Genomic DNA, 22,272 nt, shown 5'->3' on the forward strand with positions numbered 1-22,272 from the left:
TTTGGAGGGAATCTTTTATAGAGAAATAATTGTTCAAAGTAAAAATTTTCTTTACACTAAAATAAAAAAGTAATAAGATTTGTAGTAGTGGTTTTATTATATTATTCAATTCATTGTAGTTTTGTTTTAAGAACAACACAGAATTTTTTGTAGAAAAAATCATATACTATGCAAGGCATATCCCATTATTGGTTTTATTAAGATAATTTGGTTCTGGTAAGTAAGAATTTTGAAGGTCATCAAGTAAAAAAGATGTATGGATTGACAATTTTAGGTTTCGTGCCTCAATTTCTCAGTAGAAATTCATTTGCAACTTAAAGCTCTACTTTTCGGTTTCTTTCATTCCCATATGTAGCTCATTTTTGAAGGTATTCGAGGCCCGGGCATTGAAGGTGACATTGCCATTGATGATGTGTCAATTGCAGAAGGAGAATGTGCAAAACAAGACCTGACGAGTAAGAGTAAGTGTTTCTTCTTGAATTAGCTTGATTAGATGTTAAAGTAATGTGATTACTATCAAACTAACATTATAATTTACAAAACATTCATTTTTAGCTTGTTTATTTAGAATTTGTACATATGAGGTGCTACCATTTTGAAGATAATTCAAACTCAAAATGTTAAATTTAACTATATACTTATTTGCCCTACTATAAAATAAAAGTAATTTTGATTTAGGTCTGTTATTTTTAATTAGGATTTTTAAATATTTTTAATTTATAATATGACCAGCAGAGGTGTTTAACTTTTCTCAAAATATTTGGCTAATCTATACACTCAGCAGACATTTATATAGACATACATCTCTTTCTTTCCTCAGTTTATAAAGATATATCCTAGGTACCACTTTAGCTAAACATTTAAACAAATTTAATATTGTCATCAGCATATATATTTATATGATACGCACACACACACACATATATATATAAAGTAATGGGTTAGCCCTATTTTTCTCTGCTATAATTAATCTCCTTTACTATAGAAGAGATTACATAATCAATTGCTTAGTAATTTGATTTCACTTTTACTCTGGTTTGAACATTATGGTTTAATCATATCTTCAAATTTCATTTTTCACCACAGATCTATTTTTATATAAAATAGATGTAAATAAAAATGATAAGTAATTCAAGAAGCATCAGAATTATGTATTGGGCTGTTTCTTAAAAACATCATCTTCGTATTATTCATTTGATGTGAAGAAGTCTAAAGTCATTCCAATTACAAATTCTTCCAACTGAACAATTTTCATAGGACCACCTGGAATCTTCAATTTTGTGATCATATAAAGAAGCACCAATGAAATTTATAAAAATAAGTTCATCAATTATTTACAAAGAAAAGGAGCATGAGATCCCATTCTGTATTAAGTCTAAAGCAAATCAGAGTTTTTGTTAATTGAGTATGTAATCAGTGAGAAATTATATCAGTGGTGTTGTTGAAAGTACTATTTGTACAAAAATTCAGTGAGTGCTCTCTCATATGAACTGAATTGATTCCATTTTTACACATTGTAAAAAGACAAAAACTGAGATTGTATGTAAAAATGAGACATTTTGCTCACCGTTTTACCTTCTTGTCATTATACCTAGCATTTCAAGGAACCCATTTAGTAAAAATTTCACCCGAAGTCTGGTTAATTTTGCCTTAAATGACTAATAGTTGTACTCAAATGAAGCAGGTTTGTCAAATGCACAGAAAACTGTGCTTTCTCCTCAGAGAGGAATGCAATTGCTTTTGGATTTCATAACATGAGTCAGTGACAATAATATACTAACCGAAGATAGTTATCATGTCATACAGAAACTTTACATTTGATAATTTAATCACTGAAAAAATATGATAAATTAAATGCAATAAGGTGAATTCAACTTTCCAAAAGAGGAAAGCTAGAGAACATAATTCACTCCTGAAAGAAAAGAGCAGACATGGTAACAGGAGGCACAGTGGAATGACAATGGAAACCTGCAGGGACTTTGTTATTACACAATAGAAGGTTTTCTTAAACTACTAAATCCAGAGAAATGCCTGGCTACTTTAAATGAGATATTTCTATACATTATTAAAGTTATTTTTACTTAGCCTCTGTACATCAGAGGAAACAATCCTAATTAAACAAAAAAATTATCTGTGGTATGAGGAAGTATTCTGTTACATTTGTCTATTTGTCACTTATAAAATTCACTTTGATGAATAGTGATTGATGAGTATTAAATTAATGTTAATGCCCAAGTACCAAACAGTTTGGAGGCCCCAAGCTCAAACTGCTCGGATGCCAAACCCTGCACAGGCAGTTACTGTTACTGTGGCCACGTCTTCGAAAGCTGAGATCATGTGTCTCTTCTTTTCAAACCTCAGCTCTCTCCTTGGTCATTGTCGTTCTGTAACTTAAACCAGGTTAATGAATTACCGGATTTGCCTATGTTAGCATTCCCAGGTAAGGTATGTATTCTAATATATATCAGCTGACCTTGAGGCTTTTGGAAGCCTCAACATTTTGGAAGCCTGGGGGAAAAAAAGCTGGCACTTAGAATGTCTGAGGATATTCTGTATGTGACTAGCAGAACTCTTAGGTTCAGTTCAGCCACAAACCCACACAAAGATCTTCTGAAGGAGTTTTTGTCTCTTTTTATGTCAAATTAAATCTGAAAAATGTTTATTTTATCAAATGCCTAACACCATATACCTAACCATACATGTAAATTATATTCCTTTCACTTGTCTTGGAAATGAAGCTGATAAATAACACTGAAAAAATATTTTCCAAAAATATTTTCCGTATGCAAAAGTAGTTTCATTAGTTCACTGAAGTTTTATTGCTTGTTACATGGAATACTTATATCTTGTTTGGTTGTTTCTTGGCACTTGTTTTCCTTGTCTTTAGATTCCGTTGATGGTGCTGTTGGAATTTTAGTACATATATGGCTTTTTCCAGTTATTGTCCTCATCTCTATCCTAAGTCCTCGAAGGTGACCTTATCCTGGCAGAGGCTATAAAAGATTCACCAGGCACTGGCATGAAGAGTCTTTGTAAATGGACATTGAAAAAACAAACTACCAAAGATTCCTCCACTGACTACTGACTCAAAATAAAATAATAAAAACAAATTTTTTAAGCACTGGGGATAAACAGACATCATGGAAGTATAACTTATTCCAAACTACATATAAAAGATAGTCTTGACCTGAGTAGAGAAGAGACCTTCAGGTGCTTTTGTGGCTACAAAGATTACAGCGTCATCTGGTCATCTGGTTGAACTCTGGAAAAAAAAAAAAAGAGCTATAGAAATTCTTGTCAAAGCACAAAGTCATGGCTGGTTTTGTTTTAAATGAATAGTTTGCTTGTTACCATGGAAACCTAATGGCCTGCCAACAAAAACCTCAGTATAAACAGGGTACATGAAGAGCTGGCATTTATTTTCCTTTGGAGAAGGTTTTACGTGGAGAATTAAACAAATGTAGGCCCTTTTACCTTTGGTTGTTACCCTTCTTGAAAAGAACCCGAACTCAGAATTATTTCAAACGTTCATCTTCCCTGCCTCATCCCCATCCTAACTTTATTGTTTTTATTTGTTTTCCTCCCATGGCTAAGCTAGATAACTGTATGCTGTCTCTTTTTGCATGCACTACTCTCCAGGAGGGTAAACCTGGGCTTACATAATACACAGGCTTATCGGAGTGTGCTCGCGGCCACTTGAACACCCAAATTAAGTCATCTGTTCCAATGAAGAAACCAAACCACCATCTTTTATAAATTGCCATGGAAACTAAGTGCCTTCAATGAAACAAGCCTGAATAATTTTCAACTCAGAAGCTTGCACTGCTAAGAGTGGTTTGTGTAAAACTATTTTATAAACAAACTACAGAGCCTAAATGTGCAAATTACAGGCAAGACAACAAAGCCGCTTCTGAAGAAGAAAGGACCGAAGCTGCTGCGTAAGCCCATGCAGACGAAATATTTGTTGTTTGTCCGGACAGCCATGGCCTTTCGGCTTATTGTCTATTACAGAATGACTTCCACTGAGACCAGACATGAGAGCGACACTTTTTTTCTTCCAGGTTATTAAATGGGTCAACCAGAACAAAAGGTTAAGATAATATTTAGCGTAGAAGGTGGTAAAACATGAGCGATTTTTTTTTTTTACTTTAACCTCCATTTGAAATGAAATCGGCCCTAGCTTTAGAGGGAAAAAGACAATGTTTGCAACTGCAGTGCATACGAACTCTACAGCAGAACTGGGCCCGAAAAATATGGCTTTATTCTAAACACTGAGGGGAATATGCCTCTGCCCTTTAGTCAGACTCTGTGCAAATTGTGAAATATTATTTTATTATTTTACAAAGATTAAAAACACTTTTACAAAAAAACAAAAACCTGTAAAAATGATTTTGAGCTACCTGAGGACAAATCATACCTTTAACCAGCCAGTTTTCCAATGCATTGTAAATTTCACTTAAACCTGTTCGTTATGAAAATTTGAAGATCTTTTTTCCTTAAATTATCTCAGCTTTTAACTTCATTTAAAAAGACTTTTGTCTAAAGAAGAATATTATTATTATTATACGTTCTTTCAACACCCCAGGAGTTTAAAAAACTGATTATGCAAGTAATTGGAATATAAGTATTAAATTATAACATTTGCAAATATTAATATAAAAAGCACAACAAAATGTAGTAGAAAAATGACACAGCTTGATTTTTTTTTTAATTCTGTAGAAATGTTTGTGCAAATTCAGTCATTCAACTTAAAAGATAATTTTACAGCTATGTTCAATAAAGCCTCTTTCCAGGGAAGGTATGAAAAGCAGTACGTGTGTTTGTTGAGCAATGTCCACCTGTCACCAGAAGGAGACTAGCTACACAGTTTATCTGCTATGTTACCATGGGGTGACTCTTCAGTGCTTCATGTACCTTAATGTCTACAGGAAGAAATTCTAATAGGAACTCCCTGATGCACTCATCTATATTTGTGATACATGTTAAAAAGTGTCATATCTTTTAAAAGTAAAATATGAAACAAATAGGAACTTGGAATTTAATGTGTATTCTCATAGTTAAAGAGGGGACCGGTCTGAAAATGCAGGTAGTGATAGAGAATTGAGCTAAACCAAAACCTTTAAATTAAATAGAAAAACACATGAATTTCATGACTTTTTAAAATAAATCAGGCATATTGAATTTTTTTCAAAATTACAGTCAACCATCTATTTTATTACACCAAAGAGATAGACAGTATTTGGGCACTTAGCTTAATATATGCTAAATCTCCCTTCAGTTTGCCTTCCATTTTGTGTGGCAAATATGCACTTTTCTCAACTATCCCCTGTTAGTGGATCCTCTTTTTAATTGCCTTTCTGCACACTCATTGCTTGTGATATCAAGGAAAAGGTTTTAGATCTAAACAGAGGCTTAACTCATTGCTGCCTTCTTTTCTTGAACTCCGATTTAAGTGAGGATTTTGCAAAAAACTAAAAAACTATATTCAGAATATTTGGATAGACATACCCTTTCTAGGAAAACAAGTCTCCTTGTCTCCTAAGTAACTTTACATAAAGAAATTGCTGCGAGAGTTTCGAACCTACAATTAAACATTGATAAGGTAGTAAGAATTTCTGTTTCCTTTTACACAGTAAGAATACACAATGCTTCAGAACTTGAAGAGAACTGGCTGGTACTTCAAAAATTAATTTTAATTAAATCAAGAAAGTGCTGATGAGTGCCAAGAACAAAGTGCAATCAAAAGAACTGCAAAGCAATCGTATTTATCAATACAGTAATAAATTAAAGATATATCTCAAGTGGGTTCTGAATCATTTATGCAAACCAACAAACTTAGAATTAAAAGCAATGTTTTTCACTCCAGATCAAATGTTTAGTTGCTTTAATTGAAAGTCAATGAATAAAAATGCAGGAAATTCAAAAAACTGGGATAAGTGAAATACATGTAAATTGTGTTAAGTAGTCTCTTCTTTAATATTAGTGATAATAATGACAATTTACCTTTTTACCAACTGCCTTCCTTTTTCTAATATTTTTGTGTTTATTATAAGTTGAATCCACTAACATATCCCCCTCTTTTCTTTTTGATAACATATTTTAAGCGTAATTGATGTCAATTTTTTTTCTTTTATAGGAAGGCATCAGGCAATGGAGATTTTAATTTTCCAGGAGAAAGGTTATGCTATGTAATCTCCTACTGCCAGTAACTAATCCCTGATTATTTAGGAGCATTACTATGTTTCTTCGGTTTAAATATGCTTGTTTCTTCACATTTTAACATCTCTGCAATCAGGCCTATTTATTTTAAGTACAATTGGTAGCATTTCTGTGTAGTGATATATAAAATAATAGTGCATCCCCAAACTAATGGCATCTTAGATGTTAAACTTCACTAAGGTTTTCAGAAGTCCCTGATCATGCCCAACATCATTACCTTTCATTATTAACAATAGTCCCATTATATTTGTAGAATTTATATTAAATACTCATTAACTATGCATTATTTAAAAATAAAATAACTTATTTTATGCTTTAAAATCGGAGTCTTCTCTTACATGCATTATATATAATATATATGTATATATAATATATGTATATATAATATATGTATATATATAATATATATGTAGCTGCCCTTTTTTCCTGCTACCTATTTTTAATTCCATCACAAATTATAATATACTATGTATCCCTGGTTTAAAATGTTTTTTCCATTTCGTGTGATGAAATTTTCCTTAAGAGACTTGAAAGATGCATGGTATACCACAGTGCTGTGAAATAAGATAAACTAATGGTACTTCACATCCATCCCAGAATTGACTTTGGCATGGCAATGAAGTGTGAGAACCATTGTGGTCAGGATCACAGACCAGCTAGTCAGTTACATCATGTTATAGGTAGAGTCACGATGCCATTCATTACTTTCATATTTTAAAATATGACAAAATATGAGTGACAACTGTACTAACTTTTCACCAAACATGCATTTTTATTTTAAAGACTTTATAATAAACTTATCTGTCAAAATGTGTAATTTGAAGAATAATTAATTAATTTAGTTCTTTACTTCAAACTGGCTATGGTATTTTCATGACTTTTTTTGATTCATAATTTGAAAGGTGACAACAGACTAATCTGGTTTTGATAGAATGATTTCAAAGAATTCTTTTGAATGCATGGTCTTTATCTAAAACTTTTTTTTAATGTGCCTTTCGACTATCAGGGCCTCTCAACAGACATGTAAACTGGAAAAATTTTATGCCCAATTCATTTTCTTCTTGGTTGATGAATACTTCTTACTAATTGCTTTGTCTGTGTCTCAACAAAACAGAAGGTATACTCTTCTTGCAACTGGGTAGTTGATGTCAATGAGGAGTTATTACATTTTCTGTGAAAACAATAAAATCATAGGGTTCAATCCCAAGATATTTCCCCTCCTACAATGTTCCCTTTGTAGTTAACTAGTTTAATTAGTTTTCTTAGTGCTTATTTTTAAAAAGCAATGTCTCTGGCATTTTATACTTCAGCTTAAAAAAAAAAAGCTACCACAGGATGATCAGACCTTTTTTCAAATGTGATATAAAAAGTTCTTTGCTGAGTATACATAATATTTATAAATAAATATATATGTTATTACATAGAAAAACTAAGCCTTGAATACTTGAAATTTTAATGTGAAATATGTCAATTAAGAATCAACCCATCATATGTTAATGTCTGCTTAGAAACAGAAGTGGAAGTTAGGGAGAAATAAATATTCCATATATTTGTATATGGACTACTTATTGACATTATTAAAGTAAATCTTAATAAATTATGAGTGATGATTAGACTACCCTGAACCCACACTGAGTATTTAAAAATAAAGAATTAGAGTTCAAAATTTTGTGTAGGAAGAGGTTAAATTCTGGATAGAAACTGAAATTGTTTTCTTAAGGGAATATTTACAACTGATTGAATTGAATTAATTGTACTGATTTTCTTGACTTGAGCTAAAAATGTACTCTTATTTTTCAATGAAATGATGGAAAGTTCTATGAAATAGGGATTAGCTTTTTAGCTTCAGTTTGTTTTTATGGCTCTTTGTTATTGTCCTGGATTCCCAGGACATCATTTTTATTTCCTGAGTCTCACTGATATATTTAAATTTGTAAGTTTAATCAAATATACATTGTGTTAAGTTTATATCGATTATTAGTTACATTTTAGATCTCAAAGTTTAGATTTAACTTACTTTTTCTTTTAACATTTTCTTTCTGCTAAATAGTTTCAGATAGCTGTATGTTATTTTCCCTTGGATTTTCTTTCAATAAATAAAATTATTTAAATACTCTATTAGTGGTCTGGGGACATTTCTGCTGTCAAAAAAGAACTTAAGTTAGAAACAGAAAGACATTTAAATGGCAATTATATTTGCAAGTTAAGTTGAAAATGCCACCATTTCTCTCGCTATTGAAAAGCTTTTGTAGACGCAACACTGCAGTGAAACACAATTAGCCCGTTAAAGATATTTGTTGATTTTTGCATCCTTTGTGAGGGATCATTTATAAGACTGTATTAAACAAGTAGGCACTAAAATCTTCCTGAATAAACTGTGGTTTAGGAATTATGGCTCAGTTTAGTAACTACAGTCTGTGTGATATGTGAAATAATTGACTGCAGATTAGCAACTCTAATGTTATCTAGGGTGATAGTTTAATCATACTCCATGGGGGCCCCAGGCTAAATGTGACTTCTGAGGAAAACAAATAATAGTGTTTGACAGTGATTTGAATCCACCAATGTGTAAATGGAATCCTTAAAATTAACTTGCTAACCATTGCTTTTCTGCTGTCTATTTAGCTTGTTTTGTTTTTATTTTTGGTATCATACCTTTATACATATCCAGGAAATATTGAAAATGCAAATACAGTTAACAGTAACAGACCCGTTAATCGTGTTTAAAAACTAACTCGACTGCTCCCTGAATTGCATATTCCAGTACTCTTTAGTCTACATACACTGTTTAGTTAATAGAGAAATTAAGGATTTTATTCCATACTTGACTTTTTACAGTATTTATATATCTTTAAAGTAACCTTTAGTTGTCTCCATAGCTTCTCCCCAGCAGAAATTATAACCTTCTCCATGTCAAGGACTATGACTTTTTTCAAGTTTAAGAACTTTCAACTTGCCTAGATTCTAAAGGCATTATTGAATTGATGATTACTAAATTAATCCATGATTTACAGCTATATTAGTACAGACTTATTCAATGAACCTAAGCAATAGGAGCACAGTCATCTTTAATAAAATCAATACAATTTTACAGATAGAAGGTGCCTCCCATAAACCGAGAAAAATGAGGAGTCAAGCAACTGAAACATCAGTTTACACATTTGCAATTCAACTTTCTAGTTTAACAGAAAACAATTATATTTCTTTCTTTTTTTTTAATTTTTAGAGAGAGGGGAGAGGAAGGAGGAAGAGAGGGAGAAAAACATCAATGTGTGGTTACCTCTCACATGGCCCCCACTGGGATCCTGGCCCTCAACCCAGGCATGTGCCCTGACTGGGAATCAAACGGCAACCCTTTGGTTCACAGCCCGTGCTCAATTCACTGAGCTACACCAGCCAGGGCTATATTTCTTAATAAAGGGGCAAGTGTTAATGTTTTGGCAAATAATCATTATTGGTTTAACTAAGGAAAATGAGACTAATTATGCATGTTTTGTGTTAGATGCCATCATTATACATGAGAACATTATTACATAGAACATTGTGCTTCATTTTACATTAGGCATATCATATGAATTATAGCTAAATTCAAAGACTTAGCTCCTTTCTAGAGTTTGTTATAGTCATAGTTCTTGAGATCCTATCATTCACTAAACTCGAAGTATATTTATACCTACAAATATTTTTCAAGTTGTATAATAGCTTAATTTATAAAAATGATAAAAGTAATAAGGTATTTATTTAGTTCTGGGTAATATTTTACTAGCAAAAACTAGATTCCTGCATATATAACAAAATAATTAGAAACAAATTAATCTTCAAAATTAGAAATGGTGTTGATCAGAGAGGATTATTAATTGTTATTATTTTATTTTGTTTCTGCTTTGAATTATCTTTTAATTTCCAAAATTAACACAATTCAACAGACCATGAACTCAAAATAAAATATTGTACGGCGCTAGTATTTGGAAAACCCACAAAAACTAATTTTAAACTAAATGAATATATAAGTAGCACAGTGTCTATTATAATTTTTCAATGAAATAAACATGCAGCTTTGCTTTTGCATTGATTCGGTTTTTGACAATATCGTGTATGACAGTGGGATTTTGCATGGCCTCAAAAGGTCTCTTCAACACCAAAGTATCTGAGGGTACTGGAAGGAGACTGACCCATTCTGCATCAACATCCCCACTCTAGGTCTGGCACTTCCTCACCTTCATGCTCACACTGCTTCCTCCATTTAGTCTTCTTTCAAACTATAAATACCCCCATAAAGGAAACTTATTAGTCTATAATACTTGGGGTTAACATTTTATCAGTTTTCAGTAGTCTTCAAATATCTAGCAAAATAGTCTGAGAATCACTGAACCTATAGGAAGGGGCTAAAGAACAGGAAAGAGAAGCATGGAAAGAGGGAAGGGAAGGTATTTCAGATTACATTCATTTCACAATTTTCCTGAGGGCAAGTACAGATCACATATCCAGTGCATCAGACATAGATAGAATAAGAGGAATGTCAGGCTGCTGGAGGCTTGCAAAGGCTCAAAGAACTAAATGATAGAGCTTCTAAAACAAAAACAGAAACAAAGAGGTCACAAAGCAGGGGGTGGGTAATAAAAGGAATAGAGATGGATGATGCACTTAAAAATGGAACTAATCAACTAGAATAGTCACATTAGTAGAAAAGGGAGAAAAAGAAAATTATATAACCAGATACATTTGGTAGAGACACGTAACCTAAAAAATGAAAATAAAATATCTAGATCACGAAGTTTGGAGGAAACTTCAATGAACATGTATATGTATTCTCCACATGTCCCTCTTGCTTTCTCCTTTTTCCTTTGCAGTCACTATCTTTGCAACCTGGCTTTTCCATCCACTCTCTCCTTCCTGGTTATGGAGAGTCACCTGTGTAGGTTAGTATAGTTTTCTTTGACATATATTTCAACACACAAGTTCCTGTTTCAGACTGCCTCTGTTCATACTCTTTTCCCATCATTCCCTCATGAGGTCATTTTAGTAAATTTATTTAATGTCACTAACAACTGAATTTCCTGTAAAATAGGCATAATAGCAACAGTAATAATAAAGTATTTCAGAGAATTGCCAGGAGGCTAAAATGACATAAACTACATAAAACACAATTTACTAGAGCATAGCAGGCATTAATGAGCACTAACTTTTTATTGGTATGCTTGCTATTTTTCAAGAAAGAAGAGTAAAGTTGAGAATCTTCATGTCTATGTGTGTTAAGATTGGAAATGAGCATTTTTACACTATTTCCACTTTCTCTCGTAAGCTTACTTCAAACCCGTTCATATACATACTGTCATGTATGATTTCTTATTTTCAAATTGCTTTCATACACATCACTTCATTCATTCTAACCCATAATGATTAGTGACAGCCATGGTATATGTGAATCTAGGTGTGATTGGTGACATCTTGTCCTTTCTCTATCACCATTTCATGGCATATAGATGGCCACCTTTTCACAGTGTGACCCAGGACTAAAAAGAACAGCATTTAATAAGCAGTGTCTTTGGTATTTCATTACCCAGTGAACTTCCATACTATATCAAATATAAAACATTGTTTTATGTACCATTAAGAAGGAAAAAATGTATTTTACTGTAATTATGATATACCATCAACAGTTATAATAGGCAGTCCCATTTCATATATGTTAAATTGTGGAAAAAATCTTAAGATTAATTGAATATAACATCATCTAAAATTATACTAGATATTTTATTTGTACCTCATAGGAAAGCTGCTTTGTGTTTTATAATGCAGTTGGACTCTGACTTTAATGTGCATTAAAATCTCCTAGAATGGTTGTTAAACATACAGATTCTGAGTCTCGGCCCAAGAGGTTTTGATTCAGCAGAGCTGGCAGGGGGAGATTGAGAAGACACAGGTTTTTAAACAAAGCCCTTAAATAATTCTGATATTTGTGATGAACTTTGGTATAGCAGAAAGACTATAAGTTCCATTCCTGACTTTTACCACTAGTAACTGTATGCCTTTGAACAAAAGGTTGAAAATCTCAGTCTTGCCCCTAAGTCTGTGGTCTCCAGACCATAGAGAGGTCTGGAGCCAGAGTGCCAGGGTTCTTCTCTCATAATCTCTCTCAGTTCTCTAGTCTGGAAAAGGGTATTATTGTGTTATCTGATTTATGAGCTAACACATATAAAACACTTAGAATGTTACTGACATATAACAAGCTTAGCATTGTCTCTGCTACCTATAAAAATTTATAATAATAATAGTATCCATTCATAACACTGTAATTATTAAGTGAGGCAAGGTATATGAAGTATTTGGCAAAGAGAGAAGTTTTTTAAATATTGTTTTAATAAAGTAACATCTTTTAAAATAAGTTATCTAAAAATTCTTATCAATACTAACACATTTCCTCTTTCTTGTTTTATCTTGAAGATGAACAAGAAAGAATTTTCTATGATTTTTAACATTTTTATTTATCTGATATGAAAAGTATTAACCCACAAATGAAGTTAAATTTCTGGTATTACTTTAAAATGTAAGTTTTTTTAAATTCCAGGATATAAAGATTTAATACAAATGTTTATAAAATTATTTTTTATTCGACATTATAAAAATTAATTTAGAAAAATTAGGGAGACTCAAGATGGTGGAGGAGTAAGTGGAAGCTACACTAACCTCCTCTCAGGACCAAACTGAAATCATAACTATAGAAAATTATCCTGAATAACCAACTAAACACTAGCTGGAGAGAAGCCTTATAACCATGGACAGACAAAAGAAGTCACATAACCACAATGTGACTGGTAAGGCATGCAGAGGAGGTGCAAGAGGGTTGGCAGCGCTTCCATGGGTGGTCACTTAAGTTCCAGAGGGATGTTTCAATTGCTGTGGGGTTCCCCCTGAGAAGTGTGGAGTCTAAACCCCAAGCTGGGCTCCACAGCCTATAGCACCAGAAAGGAGAAAGGAATCTAGATAATATTCAGCAGTGAAAAGCAGTGGGGTTTCTGTCTGCTAGGGAAAGGTGCTTGGAAACTCAGAGAACCTCTTAAAGGGCCAACACACAAAATTCCATTTGCAGTAAGTGGATCTGGCACAGGGAGGGCAGAGTACACTAGAGTTGCCTGAGAGTCTGGGGCTGGTGGCTCTAAGGAGAGAAATGAAGGGACAGCACTAGGATCCTTGTGTTGAGTCATTCCCCATACTACAGAAGACATCTTTCTCAGGCAGAGCCCTCCCCTCCAAGTGGCATCAGCCTGAGAGGGATAGCAATAGCCATACACACAGGAATTACTCTGCTCCACCCTATGGTGCTTAAGCCCTGCTGCTGAGGAGTACAGCTGGAAGACTTTCACTCTTTAATCCCAACAGAAAACCTGCAGAGAGTGGCAGATCTCTGGGAGCTCTGAAACTTTAGCTGACCCTCCCCGCCAGGTGCAGTGATGGTTAAAGCTGGCCTTTGTATTCAGCTTCATTCTTTTTGCAGACAAACAGGCCCAGCAGAGGAGACTGCATGCTGTGAATCACAGCTCCACTGGAGGTCTAGGGCTAGTCACAGGCAGGGTTTGACATAGTGCTATACCAGAGTCTTTGGAGATCTACCTGACACAAGGAAACAAACACGAAGAGGCAGCAAAAAATAGGGAGACCAAGAAATAGGACATAAATGAAAGAATAAGAGAATTTTCCAGAAAAAGAACTAGATGAAATGGAGGCAAACAATGTATCAGATAGAGATCTTAGAGTAATGTTTTTAAGGATACACAACATGAAAAAAGACAGAGAAACCATTTAAAAGGGCCAGTCATAAATAAAGAATTCAACATCTGAAATAAATAATACACTGGAAGGAATAAATGATAGATTAGATGAAGCAGGGGATTGAATCAGTGATTTGCAAGACAAGGTAGAAAACAAAAAAAATAAGCAGAAATTTTAAAAAAAATTTAAATGAGGACAGCTTAAGAAACATTTGGGACAACATGCAGTGTAACAACATCTGCATCATGGGAATGCCAGGAGAAGAGAGTGAACAAGGGGTTGAGAACTTCGTTGAAGACATAACAACCAAAAACTTTCCTAATCTGGTGAAGGGAAAAGACATACAAGTCCTGGAAGCTCAGAGGGTCCCACACAAGTTGGATCCAAAGAGGCCTACAGCATGACACATCATAAATTAAATGACAAGGCCTAAAGACAAGGAGAGAATTCTAAAAGCTTCAAGAGAAAAGCAGGTAGTTACATAAAATGGAACATCAATTAAACTGTCATCTCTTTTCCCATCAGAAATATTTCATGCCAGAAGGAAGAGTGGAATATTCAAGGTGATGAAAATCAATAATGTACAAGCAAGGCTACTTTACCCAACAAGGCTATCATTTAAAATCAAAGAAGAAATTAGGAGCTTCACAGACAAGAAGAAGTTACGGGAGTTTGTTAACTCCAAACCAGTACTGCAACAAATGTTAAAGGTCTTGCTTTAAGAAGAAGATAAAAAAAATAAAAAATAAAAAAAAAAACAGAGGAAAACAGTCTAACAATAAAATGGCATTAAATACATACCTATCAATAATCACCTTAAATGTAAATGGCTAAAATTCTCTAAAGAGCATAAAAAGAACATAGGGTAGCTGAATGGATAAGAAAATAAGACCCATATACATGCTGCATACAAGAGATCCATCTCAGATCAAAAATACATACAAACTCAAAGTAAAGGGATGAAACAAGATACTACCTGCAAATGGAAAGGAAGAAAAAACTAGGGTAGCAGTACTTATATCCAACAAAATAGCTTTTAAATCAAGTCTATAGTGAGAGACAAAGAAGGACACTACTTAATGATAAAGGGATCAATCCAAAATAAGAATATAATTCTAGTAAACATTTATATACCCAATATGCAAATATTATGCACCTAAATATGAAAAGCAAATCTCGATGAACATAAATGGAGAGATCAACAGAAATAGAGTCATTGCTGAGATTTTAACACCCTTCTGATTTCAATGAATAGATCTTCCAGACAGAAAATCAATAAGGAGACAGCAGCCTTAAAAGACATACAAAATCAAAGGGATTTAATTGATATCTTCAAAGCATTTCATCCTAAAGCAAAAGAGAATACATACTGTTCAAATGCACATGAAATGTTTTCTAGGACAGACCACATGTTAGGGCATAATTTTAAGAAGATTGAAATCATATCAAACATCTTCTCTGACCACAATGCTATGAAACTAGAAATCAATCACAGAACACTGGAAAACACAAATGGACATGGAAGCTAAATAACATGTTACTAAACAATGAATGAGTCAACAACAAAACCAAGGAAGAAATTAAAAGATAGTTGAAACAAATGAAAATGAAGGCACAATAATCCAAAATATGTGGGATACTGGGAAAAGAATGCTAAGAGGGAAATTCATACCATTATAGGCCTATCTCAAAAAAAAAAAAAGAAAGAAAAAGCTGGTTCTTTGAAAAGATAAACACGATTGACAAAAGTTTGACCAGACTCATCAGAAAAATAGAGAGGACCCAAATAAATAAAATCATAAATAAAAGAGGAGAAATAACAACTGATGCCAAAGAATACAAAAGATTGTAAGAAAATAATATGAACAATGATATACCAACAAACTGGACAGCCTGGATGAAATGGACAAATTCCTAGAAATATACAATCTAAAACTAAATCAGGAAGAACCAGAGAATCTGAATAGAGAGATTTTACCTAGTGAAAGAGAATCTGTAATAAAACCACTCCCAGCACACAAAAGACCTAGACTTCATGGCTCCTGGATGAATTTTACCCAACATTTTAGGAAGAACTAACACCTTTTCTGCACAAATTATTTTAAAAATTCAGGAGGAGGGAAGGCTCTTAAGCTCATTTTATGAAGCCAGCATTATCCTAATTCAAAACCCTGATAAATACACTACAAAAAAGAAAATTGTAGTCCAACATCCCTGATAAACATAGATGCTAAAATCCTCAAAAAATGTTAGCAAACTAGCCCAGGCTGGTGTGGCTCAGTGGATTGAGTGCTGGCCTGCAAACCAAAGGGTCCCTGGTTCAATTTTCAGTCTGGGCACATGCCTGGGTTGCAGGCCAGGTCTCCAGGATGGGGTGCATAAGAGGCAACCACACATTGATGTTTCTCTCCACTTCCCTCTCTCTAAAAATAAATAAATAAAATCTTTAAAAAATATTTTTAAAATAATTTAAAAAATATTAGCAGACTAAATACAGCAAGACATTGAAAAGATTATACACCATGATCAAGTGGGGTTTACTTTGGGAATGCAAAGTGGGTACAATAGCACAAATCAATAAATGTTTCACCACATAAACAAAATGAGGGATAAAAATCACATGATCATATTAATAGATGCAGAAAACACATTTGGTAAAATCCATTACCCATTAATGATAAAAGCTCTCAGCAAAGTGGGGATAGAGGGAATATCCCTAAATATAATAAAGGCCATCATATGTTATAAATCCACTGACAACACCATACTCAACAGGCAAAAGCTATAACTGTTCCTCTTAAGATCAGGAACGAGGTAAGGATGTCCACTTTTGCCTTTCTTATTCAACATACTACTGGAAGTCCTAGCAACAGCAATCAGACAAGAAGAAGAAATAAAAGGCATCAAAATTGGAATGGAAGATGCAAAACTGTATTTATTTGCAGATAACATGATACTATACATAAAGAACCCCAAAGATTCCACCAAGAAACCCCTCAAATTGATAAGTGAATTCAGCAAAGTAGCAGGATTCAAAATTAATACCCAGAAATTAGTTGCATTTTTATATGCCAATAATGAACTAATAGAAAGAGAAATTAAGAAAATAATCCCATTCACAATTACTACAAAAATAGTAAAATACCCTGGAGTAAAGCTAACCAAACGTAAAATACCTGTACATGGAAAACTGTAAGACACTGAAGAAAGAAATGGAAGAAGATACAAATAAGTGAAAACACATACTGTGTTCATAGCAAATTAATAGAAACACATAGTGCTCATGGATAGAAAGAATTACCATCATTAAAGTGTCTACACTATTCAAAGCAATCTATACATTCAAGACAATTTCTATCAAGATTCCAATGACATAGTTCACAGCACAGAAACAAATATTTCAAAAGTTTATGTTGAACCACAAAAGGTCCCACAAAACAATAGTGATCCTGAGAAAGAAGAAAAAAGTTAGAGGAATCATGCTACCTAATACCAAACTATACGACAAATCTATAGTAATCAAAACAGCAGTGTACTGACATAAAAACAGACAGAGAGATCAATGGAACAGAATAGAGAGCCCAGAAATAAACCCACACCTTTATAGTCAATTAATGTTTGACAGAGGAAGCAAGCACATACAGTGGGTTAAAGATAGTTTATTCAATAAATGGTATTGGGAAAATTGGACAGATACATGCAGAAAAATGAAACTAGACCACTTTCTTACACCACACACAACAGTAAATTCAAAATGTATTAAAGACTTAAATGCTAGACCTGAACCCATCAAAAGCATAGAAGAAAACATAGGCAGCAAAATCTCAGACAATGCTGATAGTAATAATTTATGAGATATATCTCCTCAGGTAGGGAAAACAAAAGAAAAAAAATAAATACATGGGATTTCATCAAACTAAAAAGATTTGCATAGGAAAACATCAACAAAATAAAAAGACAACTCACAGAATGGGAGAACATATTCACTGACACATCCAATAAGGGGCTAGTATCCAACATTTATAAAAAACTGACAAAACTCAAATGAAAAATGTCCAAAAACCCAATTAAAAAGTGGGCAAATGACCTAAATAGATACTTCTTCAAAGAAGACATACAGGTGGTCAGTAGACATATGAAAAGATGTTCAATGTCACTAATCATTAGAGAAATGCCAATTAAAACCACAATGGCTTATCATCTGACAACTATCAGAATGTCTATCATCAATAAATCAACAAACAGCAAGTGCTGGTGAGGATGTGGAAATGGGGGGATATATTTTGTATGGTTAGTAGAAATGCAAATGGTGCAGGCACTGTGGAAAGCAGTATGGAAACCTCTCAAAAAACTAAAAATGGATCTGCCTTTTGACCCAGTAATCCCACTTCTGGGACTATATCAGGAGAAATCCCAAACACTAATTTAAAGGAACATAAGCACTCCTAGATTCATTGCAGCATTATTCAAAATTGACAAGATATGGAAGTGACCAAAGTGTCCATCAGTAGATTAGTGGATAAAACAACTATGGTGTATTTGCACAATGGAATACTACTTGGCTGTAAAAAAGAAGAAAATTTCACCCTTTGTGACAGTATGGATAGACCTGGAGAACATTATGCTAAGTGAAATAAGCCAGTCAGAGAAAAAGAAATATCATAGGATTTCACTTCTATGTGGAATCTAGTGAACAAACTGAACTAACAAGCAAAATAGAGACAGACTCATAGATAGAGAGCAAGATGACAGCTAAGGTGAGGAGGAAAGTAAGTTTGGAGGGATTGAACAAAAAGGAAAAGGAATCCATGGTCATGGACAACAGTGTGGTGATTGTGGGTGGGGGGAGGAGGTGGGTATAAGACAACTAAATGGTAATGGAAATAATACAATAAAAAGAATTTGTTCAACAAAAAATAGGAAAAAAAGAAAAATTAGACAACTGTTAGTTGAAAGAGCACAAGTTTGGCATAATTCAAAAGTTACCATTGAGATTTACATGTATTTATATTCTAGTAAGAAGTGCTGCACATTTTTTTAAGAGAGGTTTTTTTTTAAGATTTTTTTTAGAGAGGGGAAGGGAAGGAGAAAAAGAGAGAGAGAAACATCAATGTGTGGTTGTCTTTCACATGGCCCCCACTGGGGACCTGGATCACAACCCAGGCATGTGCCCTGACTGGGAATCAAAGCTACGACACTTTGGTTAACAGTCCGTGCTCAATCAACTGAGCTACACCAGTCAGGGCACATTTTTAATTAAGCTTTTATTTTGAGATAATTACGGGTTTGCATGCAGTTGTCAGAGAGAATATAGAGACATCTTGTCTTCACTTTACCCAGTTCCTTCAGTGATATCATCTGTACTTGTGCGTGTGTTTAGTTCTGTGTATTTTTATTACATCTGTAGTTTCATGTATCTGTCTCCACAGTGAAGATAAACAGTTCCATCACCTTAAGAACGCCTTAAGTGTTGCTTTTCTGTAACCACATCCACTTATCTCCTGCTTCCCCTCCTCCAACCCCTCCTACACTCCCAGCAACAGCTAATTTGTTCTCCATTTCTTTAGTTTTGTCATTTCCAGAATGTTAGTTACATAAACACTACCATATATTATATAAGTTTTCGGTATTGACTTTTTGCATTTGGAATAGTCCCTAAAGATTTATGCAAGTTGACACATGTATCAGTAGTTTGTAACTTTTTTTGCAGAGTAGTACTGTGCAGCGAGGATGTAGCTTGTGTGCCCAAACACCCACGGAAGGACATCTGAGTTGTTTGCAGTGTGGGGCTATTGCAAATAAAGCCACTATGAACACTCAGGTACACATTGCGGTATGCAAGCAGTTTCCATTTCCAAGGTAAAAGTTCAGAAGTGCAATTACTGGGTAGTTTGGTAAAGTCTATTTGGTTTCATAAGAAACTACCAAGTTGTTTCCCAGAGTGGGTGGCTCATTTAACATTTCTATCAGCAAGGTGTGAGTGATGCAATTTCTGTGCATTCTCTTCAACACTTGGTGTTGTCACTACTAATTTTATTCAACTATTCTAATAGTTGTGTAGTGATTTCTCATTGTAGTTCTGAATTCCCCTAGTGGCTAATGAAGTTTACCATTTGAATATCCTCTTATGTGAAATGTCTAGCCAAGTCCCTTTCCAGTTTACAAATTGATTTTTTTTTACTGTTGAGTTTTGAGAGCTTTTTTTCATATTTTATACATGTTGTTTGCCTGATATGTGGCTTTTAAATAGTTTCTTCATGTCTCTACCTTGTCTTGTCATCCTCTTCATAAATATTTTGTAAAGCAAAAGTCATTTTAGTTTTAATGAGCTCTAATTTATTACTTTTTCTTTTTTGAAGGGGAGAGTATACTTGTAGTGTCAAGTTTGAAAACTTGCTGTCTAGCCCCAGCTACTAAAATTTTTCTTCCTGTTGTTCTTTTAAAAACAATGTTGTCCTTATCTTAAAATGGAATATTGGACAAATTTTAAGTCCTGTTATGTTAGGTATATTTGTTTTAGTTCAAAGGTACTGATATTTTTTTCATAGCGATGATAGTTATAAAATAAAGAAATAAATGGGGCTAATAAGTTAGATGTTTTAGGTATTAAATCTAAATTTAGAATGTTACTTTTAAAGTTAATTATATATTATGGTATGGTCACTCTATAAAAACTTCCACATAATAAGAAAGTTGTTTCTGTTTGTCCCAAAACATACTCAAAGATTACTTCTTTTAATTTTTTACATTTCTCTTTAAATCCACTTATAGAAATTATGTCATGGGAAATAAGACAGCCATGAAAATAATCATGTGTAAAGGTATTGTGGCAGTTCATAATGGTGAAAATAATGGAGACAATCTCAATGCCCATCAGTAACGGAATGATTAAATAAAGCATGGTAGGACTCTTCCCACTTTCTGCCCCAGCTTTAACACTTCAGGTGCAGCCCACTGCCTGCCAATTGTGCGAGGGATTCCAGGAGCCAGAGCCCACCAGTGCACGACAGTTAAAAGCTCCAGAAAGAACACTATGCCAACCAGCCCCCTTATTGAGGGGGCTACACTGGCAGCCCTTGATCAATGCATGATGCCCCAGGTTTTCCATCAGAGAAAACTCTGACATGCCTGTTCTACAAACGTCTGGTGTTTCCCTGTGGGACCAAATTCATTGCCCACAGTGATCCTTGGATTAACAGTAATTCTTTATTGAAACCTTTCCTTCCTTTTATCACTTCCTCATATCTTAACTAGAATTTCCTGGAAGCACTTTCCAGATAAAATATACTAAATAAAACTTTGTTTCAAAAACTGCTTCTGAGAGACCCAAACTGAGACAATGGTTTATTTATAGAAAATAAAATCAAGACTCTCTTACTCAAACAGGTTCAAACTTTATGTAACATATGAATGTGTCATATATATATATTTTGGGGGGGTTCAAAACATACATAGCATTACATATAATGTGATACATTTATAGAAATATGTATAATTCTGCCTGTCTGGTAGGTGTCGTTTAGCGAAGTCTTATTTTCTATTTTATTTCTGGATTCTATATTTTGTGATGTTAAACATATATTAATTTTGTAGTCTGAAAATTTTTAAAAAAATCCTGGGGAAAGCAAAGGAAGAAATACCTCAGTATACAGAAATTCTTTTGGGGGGATCTTTTCTTGTTTAAAAGTTAATTTTTTCCTAGATTTTGCTGGACTAGGAATCACAGCTTTAGGCATTCTACATGAAGACATAAGATGGTGAGGAGGGCCAGCACATCTGCCTGGGGAGGTGTCCAAAGTGTGCCACCAGGAGAGGATAATTATCAAGGGCAGAATCTCACTTCATGTGCATTGACATAAGGAATGAGGTGAATTTGTAGAGTCAAAATATGCTCTACCTAATGAATCATACTTAATTCAAAGATTAGATTGGAAAGATATAATTGAAAAAAGTGAAAATCTTATTTGTAAATGAAAATGATAGTGTATGCACAATTATAAATAATAACGAAGTATTTTCATGCCCAGCGAAATATGCTCAGCTTATGTTTTAGAATATAATGTATGTATTCCTCAAGACTATTTGTCCCTTTTATCTTTTCCTTCCTGTACACCAATTATTTGTTGCTCATGATAATAGTCTCTCAACTGTATTTATTTGTTCTGGAAAATGGTACACTGTACAGGAAAGTAATCTCCATCACAATAAGTGCATTTCTTTTCTTTTTATTTTCTGGCCTAGTTAGCTCTGCTGAGTTAGGCCTGTGCTAATGAGGCCAGTCCT

The 22,272-nt window shown here is 33.8% G+C and overlaps 1 protein-coding gene across 1 annotated transcript in view; it reads left to right on the top strand.

Annotated features, from left to right (window-relative positions):
- MDGA2 (MAM domain containing glycosylphosphatidylinositol anchor 2) overlaps positions 1–6,013 on the top strand; it is an 875,220-nt gene extending 869,207 nt beyond the window's left edge. The window contains exons 16-17 of the mRNA XM_053656885.1: positions 356–461; positions 2,888–6,013. Of these exons, the coding sequence (XP_053512860.1) occupies positions 356–461; positions 2,888–2,976 (195 nt within the window). The 3' untranslated portion in view covers positions 2,977–6,013. The remainder of the gene's footprint in view (positions 1–355; positions 462–2,887) is intronic.
- Positions 6,014–22,272: the final 16,259 nt, after the last annotated feature.

This window comes from Artibeus jamaicensis, unplaced genomic scaffold (genome assembly GCF_021234435.1).
Source record: "Artibeus jamaicensis isolate MK-2021 breed Jamaican fruit bat unplaced genomic scaffold, CSHL_Jam_final scaffold_286, whole genome shotgun sequence".
Classification (NCBI taxonomy): Eukaryota; Metazoa; Chordata; class Mammalia; order Chiroptera; family Phyllostomidae; genus Artibeus; species Artibeus jamaicensis.